This window comes from Triturus cristatus, chromosome 3_2 (genome assembly GCF_964204655.1).
Source record: "Triturus cristatus chromosome 3_2, aTriCri1.1, whole genome shotgun sequence".
Lineage (NCBI taxonomy): Eukaryota > Metazoa > Chordata > Amphibia > Caudata > Salamandridae > Triturus > Triturus cristatus.
The window spans coordinates 1,002,777,945-1,002,805,624 of NC_140584.1; the positions used below are offsets into that span (position 1 = coordinate 1,002,777,945).

Here is a 27,680-nt window from a genome sequence, read left to right on the forward strand (position 1 = left end):
GCTGGGCGGTGGGGATGAGAGGACGGCAGTAAAAAGTTTGAAGACCACTGATCTATAGCATTATAAAATGTGCACAACCCCTTTGACTGAGATTGCACCTTACTAGCATTGTTAGTGATATAAGCAGCATCGTTCAGATTCCTACACATAATTTTCTCCATGGAAACATAGGACTTTACTTTTTGATGAATCAATTTTAATGAAGTGCGCATCAGCGTATTGCTGCAACGCAAGTAGGCAGCCATTTACACCTTAAGGAATTAGGTCCACAATTACAATATCATCTGCAAATAAAAGGAAAGAAATTGGCCACCCCCCAATACTGAGAGGAAACCTGTTCCTATAGAGAAAACCTGGCAAATCAAATCTATTCAAGGAAAACAACAATGTGGCAAGTAGGCACCCCTGCTTCGAGCCATTTTTTTGTAGTAAACCTCTCAGTTTGGCGCTGGTCGCCGCCAGGTTGTAGTTAGAAGGGCGACAATTAAATGTAGGAGAGTACCAAGCATGCCAAGGTTAAGCAACCTCTTCCACAGTATTGGGTTGTCGACATTACCAAAAGTTGGGGGGGGGGGGGGGGGGGAGGAGGGGGTAGGATGACAAACAAAACAAAAAAACGATAAACGCATCATATACTAGGGAACCTCTGGCCATCACATATGTTTCATTGCCGGGCTGCAGGGCTGCAATATTATCCAAGGTGGCATACTTTTTTTCCTAAAGCCTGTCTGTTCTAAAGGAATAATCTAATTGTCTTCTGCTCAGGTATTAATCTGGGCCAATAAACATATGGTGAAAACCTTACCTACCACGTCCAACAGGGCGATCTGGTGGTAATTTGATGGAGAGCAACGATCCCCTTTTTATATAATGGGACAATAATACTTCCGGTCCATGAAGAAGGCACTGTTGCATTAATGTGACAAAATTCAAAGACTGAAAATATTAGCCTAGCCCAGAGTTTAGCTTCTGTTTTTTATTACCGAGATCGGCATCTCATCCAGGCCCGTAATGGCAGAAGTTCACATGGCAAGGATTGAGGACTCTATCTCCCGCTACAAAACTAGATGGGACTCAATCGGGGACGAGGAGAGCTCTTCACTACAAAATGGGTTTCCCAAGTTCCCTGCGTATAGTATTGAAATAAAGCTGCCCCAACTGTGCGCACCTATGGGTGAGGGATGGGACCCTACTCTGGTTCCACAACAATCTCCGACTATCTCTCAGAATCTTCTCATATTATTACTATATGCCGCTTCAATTAAATCTATCAAACTATGGTCTAAATCGAGCTTTTTTGTACTTGCCTTTAAGCAGCTTCGTCTCCTTTTCAGAAGAGATGGCAATCTATCTCTTTCCTTGGAGAAGGAGGCAAACTGCTTTCTAGTTAGCCTTTTTATTTCTTTGTTCAGCAAATGGATGGGCGGAAAGATTGATTTATAGAGAGCCTAACCTTGCCTCAGAACAAGTTTTTTGTAATCTGCTTCATGAATTGGCCGAAGAAATGGAGAATATCAGCTTCCCAGGAGATCAGATCAGTTACATCCTTCCCTAGACGCCCTTTTAAGTTAGATATCAAAGAAGGATCCCATTGGGTTCAACCAGAGTTTTTTATTACATTTTGAATTGGGGCCCTTAATTTTCCATTCCCCTCATGGAGTCGATCTTGATTCTAAAGAGAGTATTAAGAGTTTATGATCACTGAGCATGGAATCGTTTTCAAGTTGCCTAAGACATGAATATGAGACAATAAGCTAATCTATAATTGAGTATTCCGTTGGGGATTTATGTTTATAGAGCGCAGGGGAATCTGGTGAAAACTTCCCATTTACAAACAAGCATTTCTTTTTTCTTAATTGGTCAAGCAGTATTTGCCCTCTCTTATCCGTTACTAAAATTTGTGGAAAAAATACTGGGGGAATGTTCAGTGCTTCCTCTTTTTAGGTCTCCGAAATTAGATAAATGGCGTGGTTGGAGACTTTACAATTTAAGTTTCCAACCACAATTATGTGGAGTTGACTCTTTATCTATGGCCTTGCTTATGAAGGTTAATTTATTATGCAAGAGGTAACTGTAGGATAAATCAGGAGGAATATAGACAATCAACAACAGAAAGTGAGCCATCTGGCACCCATCCTCATGAGGGGATACGATTACTGCTTGAAAAAGATTAGAAGAATCATTGAAGCTCTTGCACTTCCATTTTATCTTACTGGTTCGGAAAATTGCTATCGCTCCTTTCGCATGTCCCTCCATAGAAGGGGTAGAGTTACACTCTACTGAAAAGTAACCATTGCATTGGAGATCAGAAGGACAGCAGGTTTTCTGGATGAAGATTATATCGGCTTTTAGGCCATCTATCATATTCGCTAGGCCCGCCGCATTCCAGGAAACCACTTTTAATTCATTGCTAATTATAAGGTGTTAATACTGGGTCCAATATACAGTTGTCATTAGGTGCACTTGCCAACCAATTCCATTTTTGGCACTCACCATCTACAAAAGGAGGGGAAGGTCGGGGGCCCAGAATAGTATGATATGTCACAAACCTTCCATAATTTCCAACCAAGACGAGCAAAAGTTTGGGTGCTTCGGCTGAGCATCAGTTTATAAAGGCAAGGGGAAGAGACTCACAATGGAAATTACCCAACTTATCAGACTAATTTTTTCGAATTTTTTGTTCCCCACATACCTGAAAGCACATCAATCCATCTACACTGAAGGGAGTCACTATTTTGCAGAACTATGTTTGCAACAATATTGAACATTAAATAGAACCCTAGTTTTAGAGCGACATGCAGCCATATTAATATCTTCTTTAGACAAATATATTTAATATCCTTGTAATAGACATTGCTGGAAGAAAAAAGGACAGCCAGAAATCTGAGGTATAAAGCAGGAAGAGGAGCCTCCACGTGAACAAGCTCCACCACCCTGTTGCAAACCGATGGAAGAAAAAACTCCAATGCCCATTGCCATCCTTAACCACACTTATTATACTACTTGTGGTTGAAATTCAGTAAATAATGAAATTAGGTCACAAGAGCCAGGAGGCTGCTCAGTTTTGGTTCAGGCTTAGGCTGGCACTGGTCTCAAATTCAGAAGGTCTCGAGTATCAGAACTTGAGGATAAGCAAAACCTTCAGAAATGACCAAGATGGCAAGGATGGCTGGGGGACCAAGCCAAGTTTAGGTCCCCTTCATGCTTAACCTCGCCTCGCCTCTCATGTCCCTCTCTGTAATGCTTTAAGCGCAAGTAGTGCAGCAGCGGTGTTAAGTTTAAAAAGATGGGCAGAAGATAAGCAAATAATGGGCAAGCAGCTATTGCCCAGTTGAGTGATGCACCAGGTGGCACCTAGGTGTAAAGGCAGGGAGGGCACAGGAAGGCAGGAGAGTCAGTGTAAAGACACAGACTGGCACAATGCGGGGGGAAGGCAGGGGGGCGGGGAGGACACCCGGGTAGAAAATCGCCCCGATCCTGGTCTGGCCACTTCTGAAAGCCTGGGGCTCAACCTGGTGCAGCTGGACATAAGCCTCCTATGCCCACTTTGCTCTTGCTATGGCTACTGCCGCTGCTGGCTTCCCCTGCTTCACCTTACCACTTCTCTGCATCCTCGAGGCTCTGTTGGGGTTTGGACTCACCCTCTATGCTGTCTGGAGTTTGCAACCTCACTGCCGCCTTGCAGCATGATGGCTGATGGCTTGGAGGTGTGTTCAGACATCGGTGCGAAGCAGGACAAAGTGGAATGCCAATGAGAACCGCAGCCGGCTAGCTGGTCACCACCAGTTGTCGGGGGAGACGATGTATGGCGGGCGTGTGAGCGGCAAGTGGATAAAGCCAGGTCAGTAGGTGGTAGAGTGATGGCCTCTGCCCATCGACACGGATCTGCTGCTCCACACCTGCTTGATTGCTGCCTGCCTGCAGTCCATTCCTCCGCTTACAATGTCTCACGTCACTATCTCACGTAACCAGGATAAAGAGTATGTAGAGTTCACATCTGTCTTTTGAGCAGAGACAGCCCTTGCTCTCCACAAGGTGATGCTGAGAATAAGGATGGATCTGGATGCACCTATGCATTAACTGACCATGTACACCTTGGGTAAATGCTGAGACAGTGAGTTCTCACCTTGAAAGAGGGGCATCAGAAAATTACCAATACTTAAACATGGTTGTGAGTAATGGAATTGTGTTCAAGGGTGTCTGAAGAAATACAAAAAAATGGTTGCTTTAACAATAAGGGATGGATCTGGAGTAAAACTATCACTTTTAGATGCATTTGTCCGTCTAAACTCAATCTCACCAATATGTTTCAACACCCTCATAACTGTATGAAGAGCTCTCCTACAGTTGCATCCATCTGCTTCGTAATCCGCGGTTCATACTACAGTCCACAAAGAACAGCTTAACGTATCAAACCATTTTCATAGCTTTATTGCTTTTGGTCTGCCATCGCTATAATGTTAAAATGATTTAAAAATAAATGCAGAGCATTTTCTATGGATGGATAAAGATTTTTTTAGGGGCGGACTGTAGAAATATATAGATTTTTCAGGCCGTGTAACATGAACAAAACCAATGTGTAAGTAGTCGAAATAAGGAATGTCCAGGATTGAATACGATAACTCCTACTTGCAGACATACACAAAAGCCATCTTGCTCCGCTTAAAGCGGCTCTATGGCAACAATGTTTTAATTACATCACACCCATGATCACCTTGCATATTTGGCTACGTTTGGAAGTGAAGTGCATGCTCAAAATGGCTAACCTGTTGCAAGACATCAAGCATTTTGGCTCTCACACTATCAGATAACGTAAAAAAGGAAGAGGACGTCATTCTCCCAGAAGCACTACATCTTTTCTTCTGGACTCCCCAGTATTTAAATAACAATATGCTTGGCTACATATTTGTCTCTTTCTCTTCTCACCTGCCAGAATGTCTCAGCGCCTAAACACCCAAGGGTAGTAGTGCCCTTTATAAATCACAATTTCATTTAATTTCATTTATAAATCACAATTTCATAAGTCATCACTCAATTTTGCTATGAGTGTGCTGCCAAAATCTGAAACTCCAGGTCCCTTTCATGTATACTAATGATGTCACACAGTCTTCAAAAGAGAATGATAACAAACACTGTTTAACACACATTTCTATGTCTTCACTTCACATTGCATCCAATTTTCAGTACCTTTTCACTACTGACACCTTTACATCTAACTTAAGCAACCACCCTATTCTTGTTATACAGCAATCTGTAAACATTGTACTACAACCCGGTTGGAAAATGAGGCATTAGTTGTGTGGACTGCACAAGTAATGGGTCTGCATTTGTCCTTCATTGGGAAGCAAACACCCCATGTCAGCGCTTGAATCTCAGAGGGTAACGTTGCACAGCAGTCCAAGGCTTACTCAAGGGAGGTGGTGTGGGCGAGTAATCACCATTGTCAGATACGCAGAAATAACACTCAATAAATGATTGTCCAGTTGGTGCTTTTCCTTATAAAAAGGAAAAGTACATTTATCAGACACACACTACCCAACAATATACAAATATACATAAGCTGATGGAAATACTTCTGATGACATTGCGTAAAGTCTCCCCTCTCCCACAGGAGGGGGGGCTATAGTACCACCAAACACATGTATACACATTATCTTGCCCCCAAATTCACAGGGTTGACCATAACTTGGAGTGAGGGCTCTTACCACTGGCACCAAGCAAGTGGCGGCCCAACACATTATTTCAACAAGCATTTCATAATGGGAACACCTGCCATAGTGACATATAACCCTGACCGAGAGCAACTAATACGAACATTAAAGTATACACACTTAAATCCCAGTGGCTGACAGTCTTGTTGTTCAACTAACGCAGTAGCAAGAATACATGTCTAAGCATGACAGGATTAACGCAAGTCAATTACAGCCCCTAACAGGCATCACATTTATAATTACATGGCTATGCAATTATAATCAGGCTCCCTGGCAAGGATGCTAGCAACATATATTCCAATATCACATTTAGCACAACACAAGGCGTGTGAAACCTGGCCCCGAAAGACCACCTCAGTGAAACTGCACCTCTCTGCAATAACACCCTTTCACCCCTAGGGGATGTCTCCAATATGACGGTTCATATTAAGCCTCGCAAACCTGGGTGTAGTCCTAATCATCAGCTATCACAGCTGAAGAACCAAAGTTCCAGCATTAGGTAGGCTTGTAAACATCCCAAAAACCCTTGAGGGGTTATTTCCTTTCAGTGCTCAGAGACTTAGGGTGGGGACTTTCCAATCCTGTGATGGGGGATGTCTGCACTGCTCCTGCAGCTCCCCCCGCTATATTTGCTTCCCACTGGTGGTGATCACATCTTCCTGGGTTCACCACAAGCCACTCACAACCCGTTTTTCTGCTGAGCAAGGGCCTGGCTTGAGAGTGCATCTTTGAACAGCAGCTCCCCCGCTTCTCCAGGGAGAGCCACACTGACCTGGCTGGCGGTCTCCCACTGCGTTCCGGGCCGAGTCCCACCGGGCACCCTGCATGCAGGTAAGTCGTTAGAGAGCAGCTCGGGAAGCCCAGGCTGTTCTCAACGGCTCCCCGGGTGGCAGGCACACTTGCGTGCTGCCACGGGAGCCAGCCCCTCCTCCTCTGGTCTACCCGCTACTGCAGGCAGACGCGTGGGCTTTCTTGGCAGTGACCTGGAGGAGTGCGACAGCACTCCCCCTCCTCTCTTCAGCCATTGGGCCCAGGGATTGGGTTCTAGGCCCCCGTCTACCTTCGCAGGGAGTGCAACGGTGCTCCCTAACTTCATCTTCATCGGGGCCCAGATGGGATCCTGGGCACCTGAGGCAACTTCATGGGGGACGCGTTGGGGTTCCCAGACTTCATCTTCGGTGGAGTCCAGGGATGGGATCCCTGGACCCCTGAGGCACCTCACAGGGGGCGCGACCGCACTCTTCAGTTTCCCTTCGCCTCTGGGGAGGGGGGGGGACCAGCGATGGGACCCTGGGTCCCTTGCCAGTTTTGTGGGGATCGCAACGTTGCTCCCCAACTTCCACCACTTCTATGGGGCCACTTCAAGGGAAGCGTGACGATGCTCCCCGGCTATGTCTTCTCTGGAGGTAGCCTCCGGGACCTGACTCACCCCGGGGGCACATCGAAGACCGGCGGCAGAGCCCCCCACGCTTCGTTGTCGGCCCGGTAGCGGTCAAAGGTCGCCTACCTTCTGGGGGGCATATATACGCCCCCGCTCAGCCGATTTCGATGATCTTGGCATATTTTCGCACTTGGTGGCCCTAGCCACTGGGAGGGGTCTCCGTCTGCTTCCTGGCCTCCCATAGGATGTACTCAGCAGGAAGCAGGTTGCACTGGCTCCCTGTGCCAGCCTTTCATCTGGTTTCCTCCTCTGGGCTTCTCTCTTTACACAGAAACCCAGGACTTCCCTCACTGGTCCTGGACTCCCTCAGAGGCACAGTCCAAAGTCCTGGGGGCAGTTAGGGGGTTCCTCTTTCCAACTTCCCATGGTGCCAGCCTCCAGCACCAGTCTTCCTCAGCTAGAGGACATCCCAGAGAGAGCTCCTCTTCCTGTACAAAACCTTTTAAGGAGGGGAGGAGGGTGCTGGCAGGAATGCACCCTCTGTCCTAGCCTGCAGTGCCACATCACCTCTCTGCCCCTGATCTCTCCTTCCTGCACAGGCCTCTGGGATACTTCAAGATGGCGTCGTCCAGGGGTCTCGTGCTACATGGTATCTGAAAAACCCACTTCCTCAACTCGCTGACATCACTGCACGGGCCTGGAACTGGCCTGGTGCCTGGCCCCTAGTGACAGCTGCTGATTAATATCTTGCAGCTTCACCCCATCTCTCCCTCCTGGAGAGAAGACCTCCAACCTGGGGAATGCTTTCAGTTAAGGGCAAGGCCTCTGATGCTACAGCTTGGGGAGGAAGGCAATTAATCCAGCCTGGCAGGGTCAGACGAGGCCTGGGCTCTGGTTCTGAGCGGAGTCAGAGGAATGACATTTCTGGATTACCAATAAGCAGTACAGATATGCCTTTGGACATAGCAAATGGTTCTCTTCACACAACTTACAGTGTACTTTCGTGCGTGTCTGGAGTTTGTAGGCCCAAGGGAACTGAAACTACGCCGTGTGGTTTCCTTTTCCATAGTAGCATAATGGAGTGTTCCGACAGTGAAACAGTAAAGCACATTGACTATCTCTTGCATGTGTCCCCCACGTTATAAGGTATATTAATTGTCACCAGCCAACTCAGCATAGTCCCTTCTACACCATTCTATCTGTACCCAGGTCCTGGGCTGCGCATGACAGGACTCTCCCCAGCAAAGCCCTTACACGGGTGCACACACTTGTGCACCCGTGTCCATGTGTAACCAATCCGGTGGCCCTTACCCAGGCTGCCTTGCTGCAGCCTTATCTCACAAGACGGACACGGGTGGAAAACACATGCAGTCATTTTACCATGAGTTTACAGGGAGTGAGTCCCAGTTTATGAGGCTCTCCCACAGTAAAAGATCAACAATCAGATGATCAAAAGCTGAAAAATCCGGGGGCTCAGATGGTCAGAACCACCTTCTCACAAACCCTATCCATCAGAATAGAGAATTACCAAAGGTAAGCAACTTTTACTTCTGATAGATATTTCTAACCACAGATTCCTCATCCTGTGAACAGATACCAAATCAGTACCTCCTCAGGTGGTAGTTCTGAAGATGGCTTAGACCAGGAAAATCTGCAAGACAGACTAGGCAAAATGCCCCTCCTGCTGTACCTGGCTATCCAGACAGTACTGCTTCGTGAATGTATGGATTGATACCAACGTAGCCGCCTGCCAAATGTCCAAGATTGGCACACCACAAGCCAGTGCAGTTGTAGCAGCCTTTACTATGGTGAGACGAGAGTGAAAGCCTTGTGGAGGCTGATTGTGATGACAAGACACTCCATCTAGAGCTGATCCTTTTCTATACCAAATTGCCTTTATTTGCCCCTGAGAAAGCCCAAAAAGAGCTTGTCTTCCACCCAATGTAGGTCAATGAAGAAGCTCAGGGCCCTCTTTGGGTTAAGACGATGGAGTCGTTCTTCCTCCTTGGAAGGATGAGGCAGGACAAGGAAAGCTGATAAGAGTGTTGACTGTCCTATGAGGATGAGCATGACCACTTTCGGGATAAAGGTAGCTTTTGTCCAAAGAACCAGTTTGTATGGGTAGAAGTTGCAAAGCTGCTGTTGAACAGACAGAGCTTGTGGTTCGGCGAGCTGAAATAATCGCAATGAAGAATGTGGTTGTGGGGAAGCTCAGGAGTAGTCGTCCAATGCTGGATCCCAGGTCAGCATCACTGGGGAGACGTAACTGGAATATTGGGCCACCTTATCTCAGGCGAAGGGCGATGGGTGCAGAGTGGTGAGGACTCGCGGTTCCAGGAGGTACTGGAGTCCTTGTTGGAGGTTGCTTTTGCTGGACAAATCCGGTGTCCACGGGAGACCGAGTCTTTATTAAATGCAGCTCAGATCCCTGGAGTTGCTGAAGTGATGCTGGCCGTAGGACACGCCAATTTCTTTGAGCAGGGTCACTGGAAGAGGAGACCGGTCAGTAGGGCTGGGGCCAAGCCGGTTGTCGTCTTCTCCTCCACTGCTGCACGACTCTTCGGCCCTTATTCGCAGGCCATCGAATCTGAGGATCAAGGCTCACGGTGCCCCTAAATACTGAATTTAGGGGCATTACAGGGACTGGCAGATGGTAACCAATGGGCTATTTGCCTTTAGGGTGACTACACCCTTAGAATGTCCCCTCCCTTTGGGGACAGAGAATCCCCCTAACCTGAATAGGTCGAATACTTCCATTCAATATAGAGGATTTCCGAAGGAGGGAGGTCACCTCGGTCCAGGGCACCTTAGGGGTGTCCTGGCAGAGAGGGAACACACCTCTCCTGACTACTAATTGTCCCACCAACCTTGCTGCCAAAAGTGGGGCCTGGTCATTGGGGCGGGGGGGAGGCACCTCCACTATCTGGAGAGGCACTGGCTTGCATATCAAACCACAGGAAGCCTTTGAGGCTCACTGCCCCGAATGCTGTTCCTGCTTGAGTGTAGGTGTGAGGCACCTCCACCCCAAGCAGCTTTGTCTCTGACCCACGAGAGCACAAGGACCCCACCTCAGGGGGTCAGAAACATGTCTGCGTTTGGCAGGCTGGTGCAGAACAGTCAGCTAGACACAAGGGAGTTGGTCGGTTTTCAGGGGGCATCTCTAAGATGCTCTCTGAGTGCAATTTGTAATAAATCCACCACTGGCATCCGTGTGGGTTAATTATGCGGAGGAGTTTGATACCAAACTCCTTAGCATTTAGTGAAGCCATAATGGAGCGGTTGAGTTCGTAATGACAATTCCCAGCCCATGTACTCTACATTGCTCCACTGCACTTAAAAAGTCTGTGACTGGTACAGACACTATAGGGGCACACTGCTCATGCAGCTGTGCCCTCACCTGTGGTATAGTGCACCCTCCCTTAAGGTGGTGAAGCCTGGTAGATGGGTGACTTACTTCTGCCACAGGCAGTTGTTGGTGGACATGGCACACAGGGATATGTGCCATGTCAACTCTAACCTTTTGTCTGCACCAAAACACACAATCTGCAATGGTAGTGTGTGTGTGTGGTTGGTGAGGGGCCTCTGAGGGTGGCACAGTACGTGCTGAAGCCCTTAGAGACCCTCTCTGGTCACAAGGCCCTTGGTGCCACTGGTACCTTTTACAAGGGACTTATATGTGTGCCAGCGGTGTGCCAATTGTGAAAACAAAAGTAAAGTTTTGGGAAAGAACACAGGCCCTGAGAACCTGAATTGCAAGGACCCAGGGCACACTCAGTCAAAGTGCATTAGACAACAAGCATTTGGAATGCAATAGGTCATTTTTGCAAGAGTTTATGCTATTGGCATTGGAAATGACAATGCCTTTGATTAAACTGTTGTGAAAATTAACACATAGATGAAAGGCATTGTCATTTAGAATGCTAATGGCTGGAACTCTCGTAGGTGCGAGGACTATAGCATTGCAATGAAGTGGCCACCATTGTCCCGGGGTGCTTGGAAAGTGAAAGTATGGGTGGGAGACTGAAAGGAGTCCGATACAGTTGTAGGGTCTCCACCTAAAAAGAATAAATGATTGTCTGGTGATGCAGATGTAACCTGAGCCACTGACAAAGGTCTTGGAGCAAGTATAAAGCCTTTCCCTGAAGCAATTATGGGTTCAGTTAAGAAGGGCCGGGCAGGACACCTTTAATTCCAGTGACGAGTAAACAGTTTATGCACCAGGTTTGGTCTTGAAACGTAATGCCTGTAAGCCAGGGTCGGGTGATGAAACCAACAAAAGAAAAGTATGGTTGCTGCCGAGAGACTGGCAGAGAAATCCCCGCTGCAGTCGGCCATGCGGAAATCGCACGGCACTGGGCGCCACAACTTCTCTTTTTGTAACTTGAGAAAGTCCCCCTGAGCCACTTTTTACGCGGACGCTCCCTCCTACATGTGCATTCATTCGTCTTGACCCACGACATTTGTAATGGCATTTTTGCATTTGTAAACAGCACCCCTTATGTGCTAAGTCCGTTTGCCATTTAAAATATGCCATGGTCCCATTGATCTGGGAGGTCAAAGCTAAACAACAAATTGATTAATTCAATTGCACACTGCACATTATTATGCACACAAAGTAATCATCATAAATATGATGCATGGCAATCCTAAAAGAACAGAAAAAATTAGCATCACAACACACTGAGAACTATATGTTGCGACAGTGACCTATCGTTCTCATACAATATGTCAACAGACAAAAAGAGCACTCGTGCATAGCAAATGCGGCACTTCTATGCTCCCACAACAATATGATTAGTCTCTAAATAGCCATGAGCAGACTCGCTTTACTACTGAACCTTTGCTTTGATTGTGCCATAGCCTAATTTGTGGTCTGGTGGTGAGTAGCGGGTTAATGCCTGCAAAAAAAGAGTCATGTGATTGCAGTAAAAACGAATAGACGGGCAAAAGATTTTGCAGACAAACTACTCGGAGTCAGTTCTGGAGGCTTCAGCATTCCTGTACACAAATTATGTACTAAGGAAAAAATAAACAAACATAAAGGACACGCTCGGCCCCGCTGGGTTTCCCGATGAGGTTTCTGTTTTTCCACCGCCAGCCTCTCACCCCGGCTTTGCCAATGCGGAATCTCCCCGCTGGTCATTTTCACATAAAGTAATGGCGACACGTTGGACGGCACCGGAGGCACCCGAGAGAGATGGCAACAGGAGTACGCAGCGCCTGGGGGTCTGTAAATAAGACTGCCGCAATATTTAATAAAAACTGTAACTTTGCTAATTATTGAGCACCTCCGGCCAGCTAAGTAGTGTGCGGCTGAAACAAAATAGTGCTGACCGCCTACATACTGAGGACCGTGTAACACTGCAAGCAAACAATCCAGTCCGGATGGGCCGTCCCAAAAGGAAACAGGGCAGTAACAAAAAAGCCTCATTTTCAATCGGAGGCCAGCGTTTGGCATAAAGGATGACGCCACCCAATGAAAATGATGGGCGGGGCTTCAACTCCACTTCCGAAATCTGCTTGATTACAAAAAGCCTCAGAGCGAGCAGCGCATGCGCGCTGCGACGCAGGTCAGTGAGACCTAAAAAGTGATGGGTAACCATCCAAATAAGAGGCACTTTCCTACACGGTCACATTAGAATGCAGTCAAAAATCAATGATTTCTCACTATACACTGTAAGCTATCTATTTGTCAATTATTTACTGTAGGAGACAGGCTTATTTATGGTAGCATTAGCATGCAGACAAGATCAACGAGTTTTCATTATCTATTGGTCAATCATGTGCAGGTTCTTAGGTCAATCATTTGCTAGTTCTTGGTGGTTAGAAGGAAGTCAAGAGCCCACTGAACTACAATCAAGCAGCGACTGCTGCTCCTACGAATGTATACATTTATAATATTGGTGCAGCTGTCACATGAACAGCAGTACAAATATTTATTACTGCTGCCCTGTAGAGTGTGAAGTCACAGAAAAGGCATGTGCATTTTCTTATATTATAGGCGTTTTACCCTCTGTCGGAGGAACACGCTTGCTAAACTATTTTATTTATATGAGGATCCCATGACAGAGAAAAATGAGTAACTACTTTAAGTTCCATTTCCTCACCATAGATATCTTATTCAATTCCTACTTCCATATTAAAGCAGAAAAATGATACAGCATGGTGATTAAGATCCTCTCTCCAACTTAGCAACAACTGGGGGATAATCACTACTGCAATGCAAAAACAATTATTAAGATCTTTTCCTATAAAGCTTCTATTGATCCTATTTATTTGCCATTTTTAGACACTACAATTACAGAAGAGCTAAAGAGGCCAGTTCCTTTTTTAACTTTAATGCAATTCTAATTGACTAAAAAAGAAAGCAAAGAGAAGGTTGTTTTTAGATGGGCATTCAGTACACCTTTAAGGAAAGAGATAATTGTCTTTATAAAAGGTTGTCCAGGATCATGCACAAAGGCAGTGAAAGTTTAGTATTTCAGAATATTAATGAAGGTCTTGTTATAAAGCAACATAATTACAACAGTCGTTTCTAAGTGCTCAAATTCATCTATTTTATTCCTCTTCAGATAACTTGAATGCATTGTCTCCTCAATCCACAATCATACAGCTGCTGTTACCTTTTCTGGACAATCAAGTTGATGTTTCTTAAGGCGACGTACTGCACCTCAGGCTCACCAGAGAGAAGAGTGACCAGAGGAGGAGCCAATTTCTTCAACAGCATGATGTAATAATCTGCATCTTTGGGGAGCAGCTCGAGGAACTTCATGAGCACCTTTACCGCCGAGAGGACCACAGCAGAGTTAGCATGAGAAAGGCGAGGGGTCACTCGCTCACAAATGCTAAGGATAAGAACAGTAGATTGGAAATATGACAAAAGAGTAAACATACATAATGACAACAAACCTACCACACAATATTTCCTAAACGAATATTAGCATGATAGCAACCCCAATACACCCAACACAAACCCATCCAACACATACATGCAGACCTATATTTAAAATACTTCTATTGATACATTCTGTGATACCCATCAGGACACACATAAGCATCCTCCTTGCTCCACAAATTCAATACTGCGCTTCCACAATTAACAAGAAGCGAATCACCCACCAACTTACCCTACTAATTGGTTGTACAACCTGGCCTGCTTAAAGCTATCATGTACACAGTGAGACAGCAGGAGTGAAAGAGTGTGACCGAATATTCAATTTTCAGTTGACAAAATCATCTGTAAATCGCGTCATCATTACAGAATCTCTTTAAAAGCACAGCCATCAGTTACACTCTCCCATTCATTCACTCAATTCCATTCACATAATTAACAAACAAAAGCAAAGTTGTTCTCAATGACAACAAAAGGACTCCAACTCATTACTTTACTGCTTATCCATATCCTTTAACATAGGTGTTTCCAATGACACTTATATTTACACATTAATCGAATAACAAAATTCATACTCAAACAGAAATGCTGTGCACATGTTAATACCTATCCAATAACTCCATTTACATACGACGGATTCAATATCACTCTTCACTAACTACATCACCAATGCTTAAACCCATTAGCCGACTATTAACAGTCACCAACATTTACAATAAACTTAACTCTGAACTCGCCCTTATTACAACCAACAACATATAGAGTAGCTGACAAACATTAATTTACTCACTGCAGAGTGGTCCTGCTCCCTATCTTCATGGGTGCCAATTCTGCCTAGCCCATTCCACCACATACAATGCTCATTAACTCAGGGGTTGATTACATAATTTACCACAACTTCAAAACCACATCTCAAAATAAAAATTGATCACTAGGAAGCAGTAATCCCTGCTCTACAAAATCAAGGTATTCTCATCAGGAAATCAACTTCAGAACAACCATGAAGCACTAGTGCTTTTATACTTGAATAAAAGCAATGGTCTTCTGGGATGCATCACAGACTCTGGACCAGCCTACCACTAAGTCTGCACACCAAACTGTGGCATAATTCATCAAGGAAGTAAGAAAATATAAAGGATCGTCCCTATGCTCACGGACCTTCAAATGGCTTCCTATGTCTGACTGCCTTATTTCATGGTCTGCTGTATCCCATTTAAGGCTGCAAACATTTTGCAATAACTGGCAAGCAAGTTCAAGGTTTCGAGAGGTCTACATAATACCCACAGCAGCAATATGTCAGGTTTTAGACTAAGAAGTGTGAGAAAAAGAAAAATAGACAACAACCCTTCTCTTAAACTGCTACAGTCTGAATTTCAATCCAGATTTAGATTCATCAAACCTCCTTTTCTACTCCAAATAAGACTGGAATGGAAGATCTCTCTTCAGGAAATATCTTATATACAGAAACATTTCTGCTGCTTCACAGACCCTGATAAATCCTTAGTGCAAGAATTTCACTATTCTGTGCAGTGGTCTGTTGGTTTACAGCTAAGTATGTGCTGTACAAATAAACATACATACTAGGGTTTTACGCTCAGTCTTCTACAGGAAGAACCTTAAACATTTGGGCTTCTCTCATTAAAAGGCTTTAGATGGAATTTCCATCTTAATCTCTGGCCCTGCACAAAGGTTTACAAAAACCTTACCTCTCTCTAATCCGTAACTAGACCTATAACAAGAAATGATCAGATCTATTACATTTAGTATGGTTTGCCTCCATGCATCTCCTTCACCACACTGACTATGGGTTTATGTCCCTCCTCATCCTCCCTCAATTACTCCTATCCTTTGGCATGCAATGAGTGCTATTCTTGGGTGTTACTCATCCAGGGGTTCATAATGGGCCATTAAGACAGTCTTGCGGATCCTAAGATCTGCTTTTCACTACTTTCGAAGGTGTTATTTAATTCTTTCTCTAGACCCTCAAAGTGTAAATGTGACTACCAACCTCCAGGTGCAATGTAGTTTACCTTTGAGCCTCACGCTCATCCTTGGGGCTGTAGTTAGATAGGCAGTCCAGGATGAATATCTGGCCCCACTCTGTGCACTCATTCAGGGCTGTCAGCAGCTTGTTGATGTTTTGGGGGTTCAAATCCAGTAAGTTACTGTTGGGATGGGACTCACTGATCTCTGAAAGGGCTGCTACAGCATTTGCCACAACCTAAGTAGAACAGAAAAAAGGTTTCCATTAATACCATTATTACTAGTCTACTATGCAACTATTAGCAATACTGAACTTCCAGGATATTAAATTGTGTTTGGGTATGGGGAGGTGGCGGAGGAATTTACTGAGTGAGCATTTGCTAACTTTGTTGATTCATGCAGAAGAAGAGTGTCAAACAATCATGTTTTCTGAATATTTCACACCTTCTATAAGATCATGTTTTCCGAATATAACAAGTGAAATAAAAACAAAGCCAACTTTGTAAGTGTACTCTTGTGAGCAGAGAATTACAGAGGCCCTAGATATTCAAGTGTCCACCAGATCTCCCACAAACCTACATTTGTAAGCACTTAATTTCTCCGACGCGTCTGTGAGCAACATTCCTGGGGAAAAACATCTCTTGTTGAATGGGAGAAGCAACAAGCAGTTTATGGTTAAAAAATACACCTTCACTGGAACAGAAGTGCCTGTTAAAGGCAGATCATCAAAAGCATTTGAATCGGTCAAACTGGTTTCTCTCAGTGAACAGGCAATCAGGTGAATTGTTGACTTCAGAGCTAAGCAAACATTAGGAATGATTAAATCAAAGTTATCTTGCTCATAAGTCAGAAATAAGCATAAATAAGATCTAAATCAGAAAAAGGTAAATATTAGGGGACGCACCTACCTGAGTTCAATACTGGTCACACCGTGAGGGGAACAGCTGGTGATTCCTACTCCCGCTGTGTAACGCCCTGAACGTCCCAGGATCGTTTAACAGACACGATAATGAGGACGCAACCACTTGTGAAGGGTTAGTTATTTTAATGAAGGCAAAACAATACAACGAATAAACAAAAGTTATAGTCACTGGAATCCACCAGGCTAAGTACGTTACCAGCCCACAGCACGGATGGTCCTAACCGTCCTCTGCATATACGCCGATCCCGGCGTATGCCAACAGAGGGCAGAAATGAAATGGCCGACAATGCCAATCGGTAGGCTGTGAGGGGCACGACGAGTGTTGGGGAGAATCGAGGAGTCAGGGAAACACCCAGCCGGGGTCTCTACCTGAAGGGAGCAGCCGCTCAACCTCTTCCTCAGACTGCACCGGGACGCGGAGTCACCTCCTGGTGATGCGTCACCGATACCCCAATCACAAGCAAAGAAGACTGAACCGAGAGCAGCCGCTCGATCGATCCTGTGGACTTACGAGTCTGTAACGCGGCAAACACCTCCTGGTGTGCGTTACAGCTGGCAGTCCCTGTATCTCTGGTCGGGCTGGGAGTTACGACTCCAACCAGCAAAAGCGCCACTGCGCTTTGACTCAGCCGAGTCAAAAAGCGAAGCTCAATGGTTGACCGGTAGAGCTTCCGGGTCCTTCACAGGTGACGATGGGGCAAGACACGGCCCAGGGAGTAACGACTCGACCTACCTCCGTTCTTGCCTTACTGGAGCACCACTCCGGAACACTGCTCTTCACGAAGCAGGTACGTCGGTGTAAACACAATATCCGACAGCCTTGTACCTCCCGGTTCCTCCCTTTATAGGGCGTGTTTTCCTTGAGTTATGTAACAGCTCTCCTGTTTACATAAGGGCGTGTTTTCCCTTGAGTTATGTAACAGCTCTCCTGTTTACATAAGGGCGTGTTTTCCCTTGAGTTATGTAACAGCTCTCCTGTTTACATAAGGGCGTGTTTTCCTTGAGTTATGTAACAGCTCTCCTGTTTACATAACCTCTCAACCGCTAAGCATCCTGGGAGATGTAGTCCGTTTACGCTGGTTACCGTTTTCCTCCCCTCGCATGACAGGAATTCTTGACACGCTGTGGGCCTTTGAAGTTCCGTATTTTGCTAGCGCCGTGAGGGGAACGGCTTGCCTGCCAACAGACTACACTACCCAGGGGCGACCGCGACCACGAGGCGCACGGAGAGCGTCATCAACGGGCGCCAAAGCCCATAAACGCGAAGAGCGCCTCCCGCTGCGCGGGACGCACCTACCTGAGTTCAATACTGGTCACGCCGTGAGGGGAACGGCTGGTGATTCCTACTCCCGCTGTGGGCCTTTGAAGTTCCGTATTTTGCTAGCGCCGTGAGGGGAACGGCTTGCCTGCCAACAGACTACACTACCCAGGGGCGACCGCGACCACGAGGCGCACGGAGAGCGTCATCAACGGGCGCCAAAGCCCATAAACGCGAAGAGCGCCTCCCGCTGCGCGGGACGCGCGCGCGCTCGCCCGGGTGAAGCCCGGGCCAAGGGCGGGCCCGTCCTTGCCCGTCACTGACAGGAGCAGACTGGACTGGGCAACCCCCCTAAGGTCGTATTCCTAGCTTATGCCTCATGTATTGTTCATACTGTTAATAATGTCCTGTATGTCGGAGAGTGTTGTGACAAGGATATAGTGTGGTAGCTAAACGGTTTATTGTCCTTATACTCCCTGTATACTCTGGATTGACCTGTGAAGTCCATAGCGCCATAGTTTGCTATCGTGACCGTTTGCCATCACCATGCCATCTAAAGATATGAAAGGGAAAGCGTCTAACGCCAAATTTAATGGAACTATGGACCAATTTATCACTAAGGTCAACTGCGTCATCGACCAGGAAATTACGCTGCTGGAACGCCGCGTATCGCAGGACCTCGCAGCGGCCAGGAGGTATTCGTTGGGCCACATTGCCAATGTTTGTACCCCTGCCCAACAAACTACTAAAAGTCTTGACACACCATGCCCTGACATTGACATTTCGACTTCGGACTTGTTACCGAGTGGAATAGTCGCTGTATCAATGGGTGAACAGTCCATGGTCTCTGATTCATTATTGAGCTCACCTTGCCCATTACCTTGCCCATTACCATCTACACACAACATGATCTCAGAGCCATGCACTAGACAACTGCGCGACAGGCATCCTGGGGCTATCCCTAAAAACAAACCAGGGCGCATCCCCACAAATGGGGGGAAGGTCAAGAAAGGCAGTTAAAAAACAAAGCCAGTGAACCATCAGAGAAACCCCAGAATGTTTAATGCCCATGTGGAGCAGCCCCCCACGACTGCACCTGTAAATAAAGATGTACCTTCAGCTCTTCCATCACCTGCTAGAACGGTACGTCAGAATGCAAGCGGGGGGACAAATGCCATAGTTAGGGACGAGGGAATGTCCCCCGATCTGTCTAACATTTATGACGTGATCAGATCCCTCCTCCATCCCATAGAGGACAGAATATATAAGATTGAACATCATTTATCTAACATCGAACAAGGGCTCCGGGGTCATACTGATTATAGAAGTAACATTGACCAATCTGGTGTTTCCAAACGGCTGTACAGCATTAGAGCAGAAACCGCATTGGCTGTTTCCCAAAACTCCCCAATACTGCCCCCAATCCATCAGGACCTAACCGTAATTAATAAGTCTACAGTTGTGCCTGACTGCGAGCAATCTGCCCAATCTGATAAACCTCAACATAAACATGATACTAGGCCTTTTGGATCCGAGACACCTAGGGGAGAAAATATTCCAAATGTACCTCCTGAAGATGCCCCATTTGTTGTTATCCTAACAGGGGTCCCCGTATTGGGCAAACACGAGGTCGAATCCCCCATATCTTTGAGAAACAGGGTTGTGCACTGGCTCAATAAAAACAGACCACTCCCATCGCACAAAGCCTGTAAGATACTCATGGTTAGGAGGGTGCCATGGGTAGGCCATTTGGCGAAAAACATAAGGGGGGATTGTATTTTAATCAACTTTGACGACCCAAATATAGTTGATTATATTTGTAATTGGAATGATTCCAAAATAGGTGTATCTATTAATGCCCTTCCTTTGACTTATTTCTATCCTCCTGGCCATTTTGCCACAAAATCGGATGGATGGAAAATTGTGCATAGGAATGGGAGGGGCCTACCTCAAGGGCGTTGGCTTAGATCCCCCTTTCCCCTAGACCCTATTCTTTTGCAAAATCGGTTTAGTAGTCTAGAGTCTGTTGATTGACTGAGGGGCAGAGGAGTGACATTAAGTAATTCTCTGCTCTCCCTTGGTTGCAGTATACCCGATAATACACCCACCTCTTCGAGGGCAATAGATGCCCAAAACAGCCATACCACTAAGCGGAAAGATTTATCGGGGTTAAACCGAGTGTTCCATCTAGTAAATCCAATATGGTGATGTCAACTGTAGTGCCCTCGAGGACATTAGTTGAAGAACAAAACATCTCTGAGGAAGGTGTTGCTAAACTAACAATTAGCCTAACAACACCAAATAATGCTATATTACCAGTGGCAGGACTTAATATCATGACCTGGAATATAGCTGGCCTTAGTGTAAAGTTAAATACCCCTTTTTGGAACAACTTTATTGCACAAGGGTTTGACATTATATGTCTCCAAGAAACCTGATATAAAGAACCTATATATGTGGAAGGTTATACTTCACATTGGGTATTGGCAGTGAACTCGGCAGTTGAAAGGGCGAAAGGTGGCCTCCTAACTTTAATATCAACTAAGTTAACTAAGTTTAAGCCTAGTACTTACTACGAGGTGGCCCCTTATGCTCAGTTATTACGTTTGGAGCACGCCACTGGTAAGGATTTAATTATTATTAACTATTACAATAATACCTTTGACGCACGTAGGGGTCCCATTGTGTACGAAATAGGGAGAGAGATTGATAAGTTGCTGGCCTGTTCTAGGAACCAACCGATTCTTCTATGGGTCGGAGACTTTAATATACAGGCTTGTCCATATGCAAATCAAAGGACATGTGGCTTTTTGGGGGAAAGAGACGATAATGCTAGTCTTTTACATATCCACTTCCCCCGTGACGATTATGGAATCGCACTCAATAATTTGATAGCCAAATTGGACCTAGAACTACTTGATTGTTCCCTGAAAAAGGGCAATATTAAATGCCCAAATTTCAAAGGTAGGGGTACTTATTCTAACATTGACCACATTCTGGTCTCCTGCAATACTGCGTACACCGATCTATGGATAATAGAGCAAGCAGTAAGCGATCATAACAGTATCTATTGACGTGGGGAAACGTACATTCAGACCCCATTAGTATTGTCAGAGATATAGCTGCAGTGAGACCAAATGGGGTAAGAATTAAGTGGGCCAATGTTAATTCTGTTAAACTTCTGGGAGAAGTTATAACTAAATGTTTAACAGAATTTGACTATTGCCTAAGCAACGAGATAGTACCTGCCATACTGCTCTCCAAATTTTATAAAATTAATACCGTTATTGAAGGCTTATTGACAGGCAGGAGCAGGCCACCGAAAACCAGGACAGTTGGCTAGTTTGACAAGAATTGTATACAGGCCCTGTCGAAATTAAAAAAACTGCTCTGGCCACCAAACCTAGGGATAACACTCTTGTCAAAGTTGAACGTCATAACTACAAGAACTCTTTGGATGCCCGGAAAAAAGAAATACAGGAGGAGTTATGGCATAAACTCAATTTAGCAGCTAACACAAATAACAATGGATTATTTTGGGAGACAATTAACTGCCCTTTCCTCAAGAATGATATCATTCCTGAATTAACGTCACATGTAAACTGCAACGCCTGGATTGACCATTTCACTAATATTTTTAACCCAGATAGGTTGGTTTTAGATTTTTTAGCAAATCGCAACTCTGAATGGCTATCGTCACCTTTATCCATCAGATTGGATGAGGTCTATTTGGGGCTGTCAAAAAGTAGAGGGGGTAAAGCCCCGGGCCCGGATGGTGTCCCTGTGGACTTGTACAAACAGGATGTGAATTTATGGGCACCAATTTTAACCCGCATTTTTAATGCTGCTATAGAAGGCAACCTTCCTTTGACCTGGGGACAATCCATTATCGTCCCCTTATTTAAGAAGGGTTCCAGGTCCGAGGCACGGAACTATCGTCCTATCTCCCTCCTGGACTCATCAATTAAAATTCTGAGCAGAATCCTTCTTAATAGACTGGAGATATGGGCAGAGGAAAATACTATTTTATCGCCAGTCCAGTATGGGTTCAGGAGGGGAATAGGTACCATGGAGCAGTGCTTGAACCTCGACCTCATCATAAACAAATATGTTACGGTCAAAAAAGGGAACTTGTTTTTATGTTTCGCTGATCTTAGCAGCGCTTTTGATCTGGTCGAACATTCTATTTTATGGCCCATACTCTTGGAGATGGGTGCTCCAAAAGATATTGTAAATTTTTTGGCCAGGTTATATGAAAGGCTTTCTTGTAAAGTGCGTTTTGGGCCCGATGGGGAATGTACTCCTTTTTTTAGAGTGACTAGAGGCATCAGGCAGGGTTGTGTCCTGGCTCCTTTGCTTTTTTCTTTATTTGTTAATCAAATTGACACAACCCTTAGACAGGTTCCTGCGGATGCCCCCCAAGTGGACGGCGATCCCATTCCAATACTGCTATATGCGGACGATGCCGTCCTCCTGTCACGTACCCAAATCGGCCTCCAACGCTTAATTGGTAGTTTCCTAAGGTTTATTGACAGCAGGAAACTACTAATCAACAAAGAAAAAACATATGTTATGACTTGTGGGAAGAAGAAAGGGGCCAAAAGGACTTTCTTCCTGGATGAGGCAAAAATTCAATCTGTTAATAACTTTTGTTATCTTGGTGTCACATTTTCTGGTGATGGGAGATGGGATAACGAATGTGAAAATGTCCGTCTCAAAATGGTAAAGAATACTAATGGTGTATTTAGATTTGCCTCTAAGCTTGGGAATAGTAGAATAAGGGACATGATTTCGGTTTATAAAGCCAGATGTTTATCATCCGCTTTGTATGGGGCTGGTGTGTGAGGTCACAATACCCACTGTGGTAGTCGTATCCAACTCGACGAAAACTCATTCCTGAGGCGTCTTTTGAGTGCCCCCGCATCAGCCTCTACAGAGCTAATCCATAGAGAGGTGGGTCTAGATTACATCAAAGATCTTGTAGCTCTTCGTCCCTTGGCTTTATGGCGGTCCATCTGGTCTAAAACCGAAACCATTTTTACCCAAAAAGTAATCAGAGATTGTCTAAGGCTGGACCATTGTTTGCATATACCCTGGCTCAGACATATTCACTACTGGTATAAGCTCCTCTTTAATTTGGATCCTTTTTTAATGCCGGAGGAAGCTGCCAGCATATCCAAATTAGATCTTAAGGTGTCCTTTTTATGCCATATAAGACAATCTAGAGATCTTGTCTGCGCCAAACAATGTACCACTGTGTTTTATTGTGAAAATAACATGGGTGAAGGTTTCCAGCCATATTTAACAGAAGTCACAAGAAGATCTCACCGTTTCGTTCTTACTCGCCTAAGGCTTGGTATAGTACACCATCTTGTGTCCTTCCCCATCATTAGGCAGCATAGTAATACCCGATGCCCCTGTGATGACTTATCCAAACAGAGTTGTTGTCATTTTATGTTGTTTTGTAAATTTTATACGTTTTTAAGAAGATATTTTTTAAAGCCTATCTTTTTAAAATACAATGTACGGTCTACCAGGAATGCAATGCAGTTAATGTTTAACCTGGAAAGCGCAGATATATGTTTTTATGTAGCTACTTATATCCTAAAATGCATGAGCGCTAGAAAATCCATCGTTATCTAATTTTTTAGGATCTTAGCATGTTGCACTTGTCACTTTATTGTGCATCGTAGAGGTTTCTCTTGCAATGCTCTGTATATGTCCCGATATGGGAATCGCACTTTATACTGCATATTTTGCACATTACTTGGCACTTTAGCAACTAGGATATGTAAAATTCATTGAGTTATCAGAACCCTCTTCATCTGTATTTATATCGAATATCTTATTGTGAATCTGCTCTTTTATGGGGACTATATTGTAGTTAATATGCCCTGTACATACCCATGCAATTGGTCTATATATTCTGATTTTTAATAGTTTCATTGTATGATGGCTGTATGTTTTATATTTTATGTCTGCTATATGGTTGTATATACAAGCCGAATAAAGCATTTTTGAACTGAACTGAACAGAACAAGGAAACTGCTCACTATGCAATGGTTATGGCTATGAACCGACTGGATATTTCCATTTAGGATAGGAAGACTGTGGTTGTGAGAAACAATGTCAAGACGGGAATGGTATTTTGAACTGGCATAGCTAATGGTCCCTGTAGGACACTGGCTCTCTATATAGTGTACCAAAATAAGGTCCACTGTGCAGTGTACAGTGACCTTCTTCTAGGCAGCTGCTGAGTTGGACCCGGTGGTCAGCAGATGGTGAACTAGACGTTGCAGTCAGTGCCTGCAGACTGCAGGGAAGTGCCTCCTTCACTTCAAGGGAGATGCGGACAGGTTAGCGAAGTTCTGGCCACCCTCCGAGGCTTTCGGAGGATGCACAGCTGCAGGACCAGCCGGGTCTTTGCAATTGTCGAGACAGAAGCAGGCAGACAGGCAGGCTTTGGCGCCAGGACCACAGCTAGTCCACAGTTATTGCGTTCGTCGTCGCTTCTTTGTGCTTCTTCAGGTGAATCTTAGTTTCTGGTGTCAGGCAGTCATCTAAATACCGAATTTAGGGGCATTAAAGGGAGTGAAGGGTAGTGGCTAATGGGCAACTTACCCTTGGGGTCTCCACACCCCTTTTATGTCCACTTCCTTTGGGGAGTGGGAATAACCCTGTCCCAGAGTTCCTAATTCCACCAAAAACATGATGGTAGAATCCTTCTTTCGTGGAGTACATTAGGCAGTCCACCTTAGGGGTCTGCTAGTCTAGTGGTGTAACACGCCTACTTGCATGGCTAATTTCCCACCTGTCCTGGTGCCAAATGGGCCTCAGGGCAAGAGGTGGCATCTCCCAGGTCTGGAGGAAGGCAGGGTTGTATATCAAAAGCAGCAGGGATTTTAAAGCCCCTGGCCTTGATATGCTAAATCACTAGACATTTTTCTGGAGGAGGTGTAAACATCTTCCTCTGGAGCAGGCATTGTTTCTGGCCTCAGAGTATGGGCTCTCACCTGCAGTGGGTCAGAAACATGTCTGTGGTGGCAGGCTGGCCAAGACTAGTCAACCAGCACACAGGATTGTGGTAGGTTATTCAGGGGCCACCTCTAAGGTGCCCTCTGGGTGCATGTCAGAACAAATCTTGTATTAAGACAAGGAGTTTGATATCAAACACCATAGGTTCCAGTAAAGCCATCATGTAGCTGTTGTACCCATAATGACCAGTGCCCAGTACATATACTTTAGACTGGTCCCGTGTATCATCTAGTAATTGCACTAAACAGGTCAGGAGAAAGAGCACTGGCACTGGGGCCTGGATAGCAGGGACCCAGTGCACATCAGTCAAAAAACATCAGTACCAATTGCAACAAATCGGGGGTGACCGTGACAAAAAGGGGCATTTTCATACATAAACCCCCCCCTCTGCTCCTCCCGCCAAATGAAAGAGTATGAGATTAACCTTTCCCAAAAGAGTCTTCATCGTCTACGTGGAAAAACCTGGAAAGGCCATCTGCATTGGCATGGTCACTCCCAGGTCTGTGTCCAGCTGTAAAGTCCATTCCCTGTAGAAAGATGGACTACCTCAAAAGTTTGGAATTTTCCCCTTTCATTTGCATCAGCCATTTATTTATTTTATTTATAAAGTTTTATACAGCGCAAACATGACCAAAATGTTGGTGTTAGAGCGCTGTACAACCTATTACATAACATTAAATATACAAGGAGCAAAATATAGAATATACAGCATGAAAAGATAATACAAAGAGACATTGTGAAAACACTAGCAAAGAAATCAAATTGGCATGGATAGTCGCCTCAGATAGGAAGGAGATTATTCAGCAGTCTCATTTTTAGTTAGTTTTTTAAAAGAACGAATGAAGGGATGGTCCTGATCTCTGGGGGAAGAGAGTTCCAAATTCTTGGGTCAATTCCAGAGAAAGATCTCTTATAGGTTTTCTTTTTGTGCAATTTTGGGGGTTTCAGCAGTAGGGAGCATGTACTACTCTATTCCTTCCGGATAGCACCAGTTTCTGAGCCAGGTAGCGAGGAGTGTTGTGGTGGATGGCTTTGTATGTCATGCATGCTTTTTTTAGGTGGATCCTAGATTCATAAGGTAGCCAGTTCAGAGAGTGGAGGGCTAGGGTGATGTGATCATTTTTCTCTATGCCTGTGATGAGCCGTGCAGCAGCATGGAGGATAGCTCTCAACGGTGCTAGTTTTATTTTTGGTAGGCCAACAAGTGTAGCATTCCCATAGTCAAGTTTGGAGATCACAAGAGCCTGAACCGCCATCTTGAGATCTGCATTGGGCAGGAAAGGCTTTAGTTTTCTTGAGATGAAGAGATGGAAATTGGCCCCTCTGGTTGTGGAGCTGATGTGATTCATTATGGAGTGGTTGTTGTCTAGTGTTATTCCTAGGGATTTTGCTGAATCAACAATATGTGGGGTACAGTTCAAGGCGGTGAATAGTGGGAGCCAGTCTTTGATGTTAGAGGTGGGGATGGGAGGCAAGATTAATAGGAATTCAGTTTTGTGGGCATTAAGTATGAGGTGGTTAAGTGTTAACCAGTGTTGAGTTTTGTTCAAGATGTTATTGAGAGTGTTGATGTCGTTAGGAGAGGTAATCTTCATGTACAATTGCGTATCATCAGCGTACATATGGTAGGAAATGTTGGAGTGTTTAAGGATTTTAGTCAGGGGTTCCGTGTAAAGATTAAACAGGGTGGGCAAAAGTGAAGAACCTTGGGGAACGCCGATAGTGACCGGTGTCTGTTCGGATAAGTCATGATTGATTAGGACTCGTTGAGATCTGTTTTGTAGGAATGAGCGGGACCGTTTTAAGACAGTACCAGAAAGACCCACCCTAAGTTCTAAGAGGTTCAGGAGGGTTTCATGTTTGACTGTGTCAAATGCTGATGATAGGTCAAGAAGTATTAAAAGACCAGATTCATTATGATCGAGAAAGCGTAAAGCATCGTCAACAATGTGGACTATGGCGGTTTCAGTACTGTGACCTGGTCTGAAACCAGATTAGCAGTGGTCGAAAAGTTGGTGCTGGTCAATGTGATTGCAGAGTTGTTGATGAACACATTTTTCCAGGAGCTTCGCCAAGGTTGGTATGCTCGAAATGGGGCGAAAATTGTTGGGATCAGAGAGGTTCGTGTCTGGCTTTTTTAGTATAGGTATGACTTGTCCACTTCTAAAACAGTCCGGCATGGTGCCTTGCGTAAGAGAGGCGTTGATAATTCTGGTCCATAGGGACATCAGGAGGTGTGAAGTTTCCTTGAGGAATTTGGAGGGGAGAGGGTAATTGAAGTGGTTGGAACGTTTAGTGGAAGACAGTAGTTTTGAGATGTCAGTGTCTTCAAATGTCTGAAAGATGGACCACGAGGCATTGTTTGCGACATCTCAGAAGCCTGTGGTCAGTTTGAACAAGGAAGTGATTTCCAAACAGGTAGAGTCTCAGTTGCTTCAGGAACCAACCCACAGCAAAGGCTTCCCTCTCAATGGCACTTCAATACTGTTCCCTGGGGA

At 45.1% G+C, this 27,680-nt stretch overlaps 1 protein-coding gene across 2 annotated transcripts in view; it reads right to left on the minus strand.

Annotated features, from left to right (window-relative positions):
• Window positions 1-27,680, minus strand: part of AP2B1 (adaptor related protein complex 2 subunit beta 1) — a 575,856-nt gene that overhangs the window by 332,199 nt on the left and 215,977 nt on the right. For both annotated transcript variants that reach the window (XM_085649631.1, XM_085649630.1), the window contains exons 6-7: window positions 16,015-16,205; window positions 13,716-13,937 (exon numbers count right to left, since the gene is read on the minus strand). In XM_085649631.1, coding sequence (XP_085505757.1) covers window positions 13,716-13,937; window positions 16,015-16,205 — 413 coding nt within the window. The remainder of the gene's footprint in view (window positions 1-13,715; window positions 13,938-16,014; window positions 16,206-27,680) is intronic.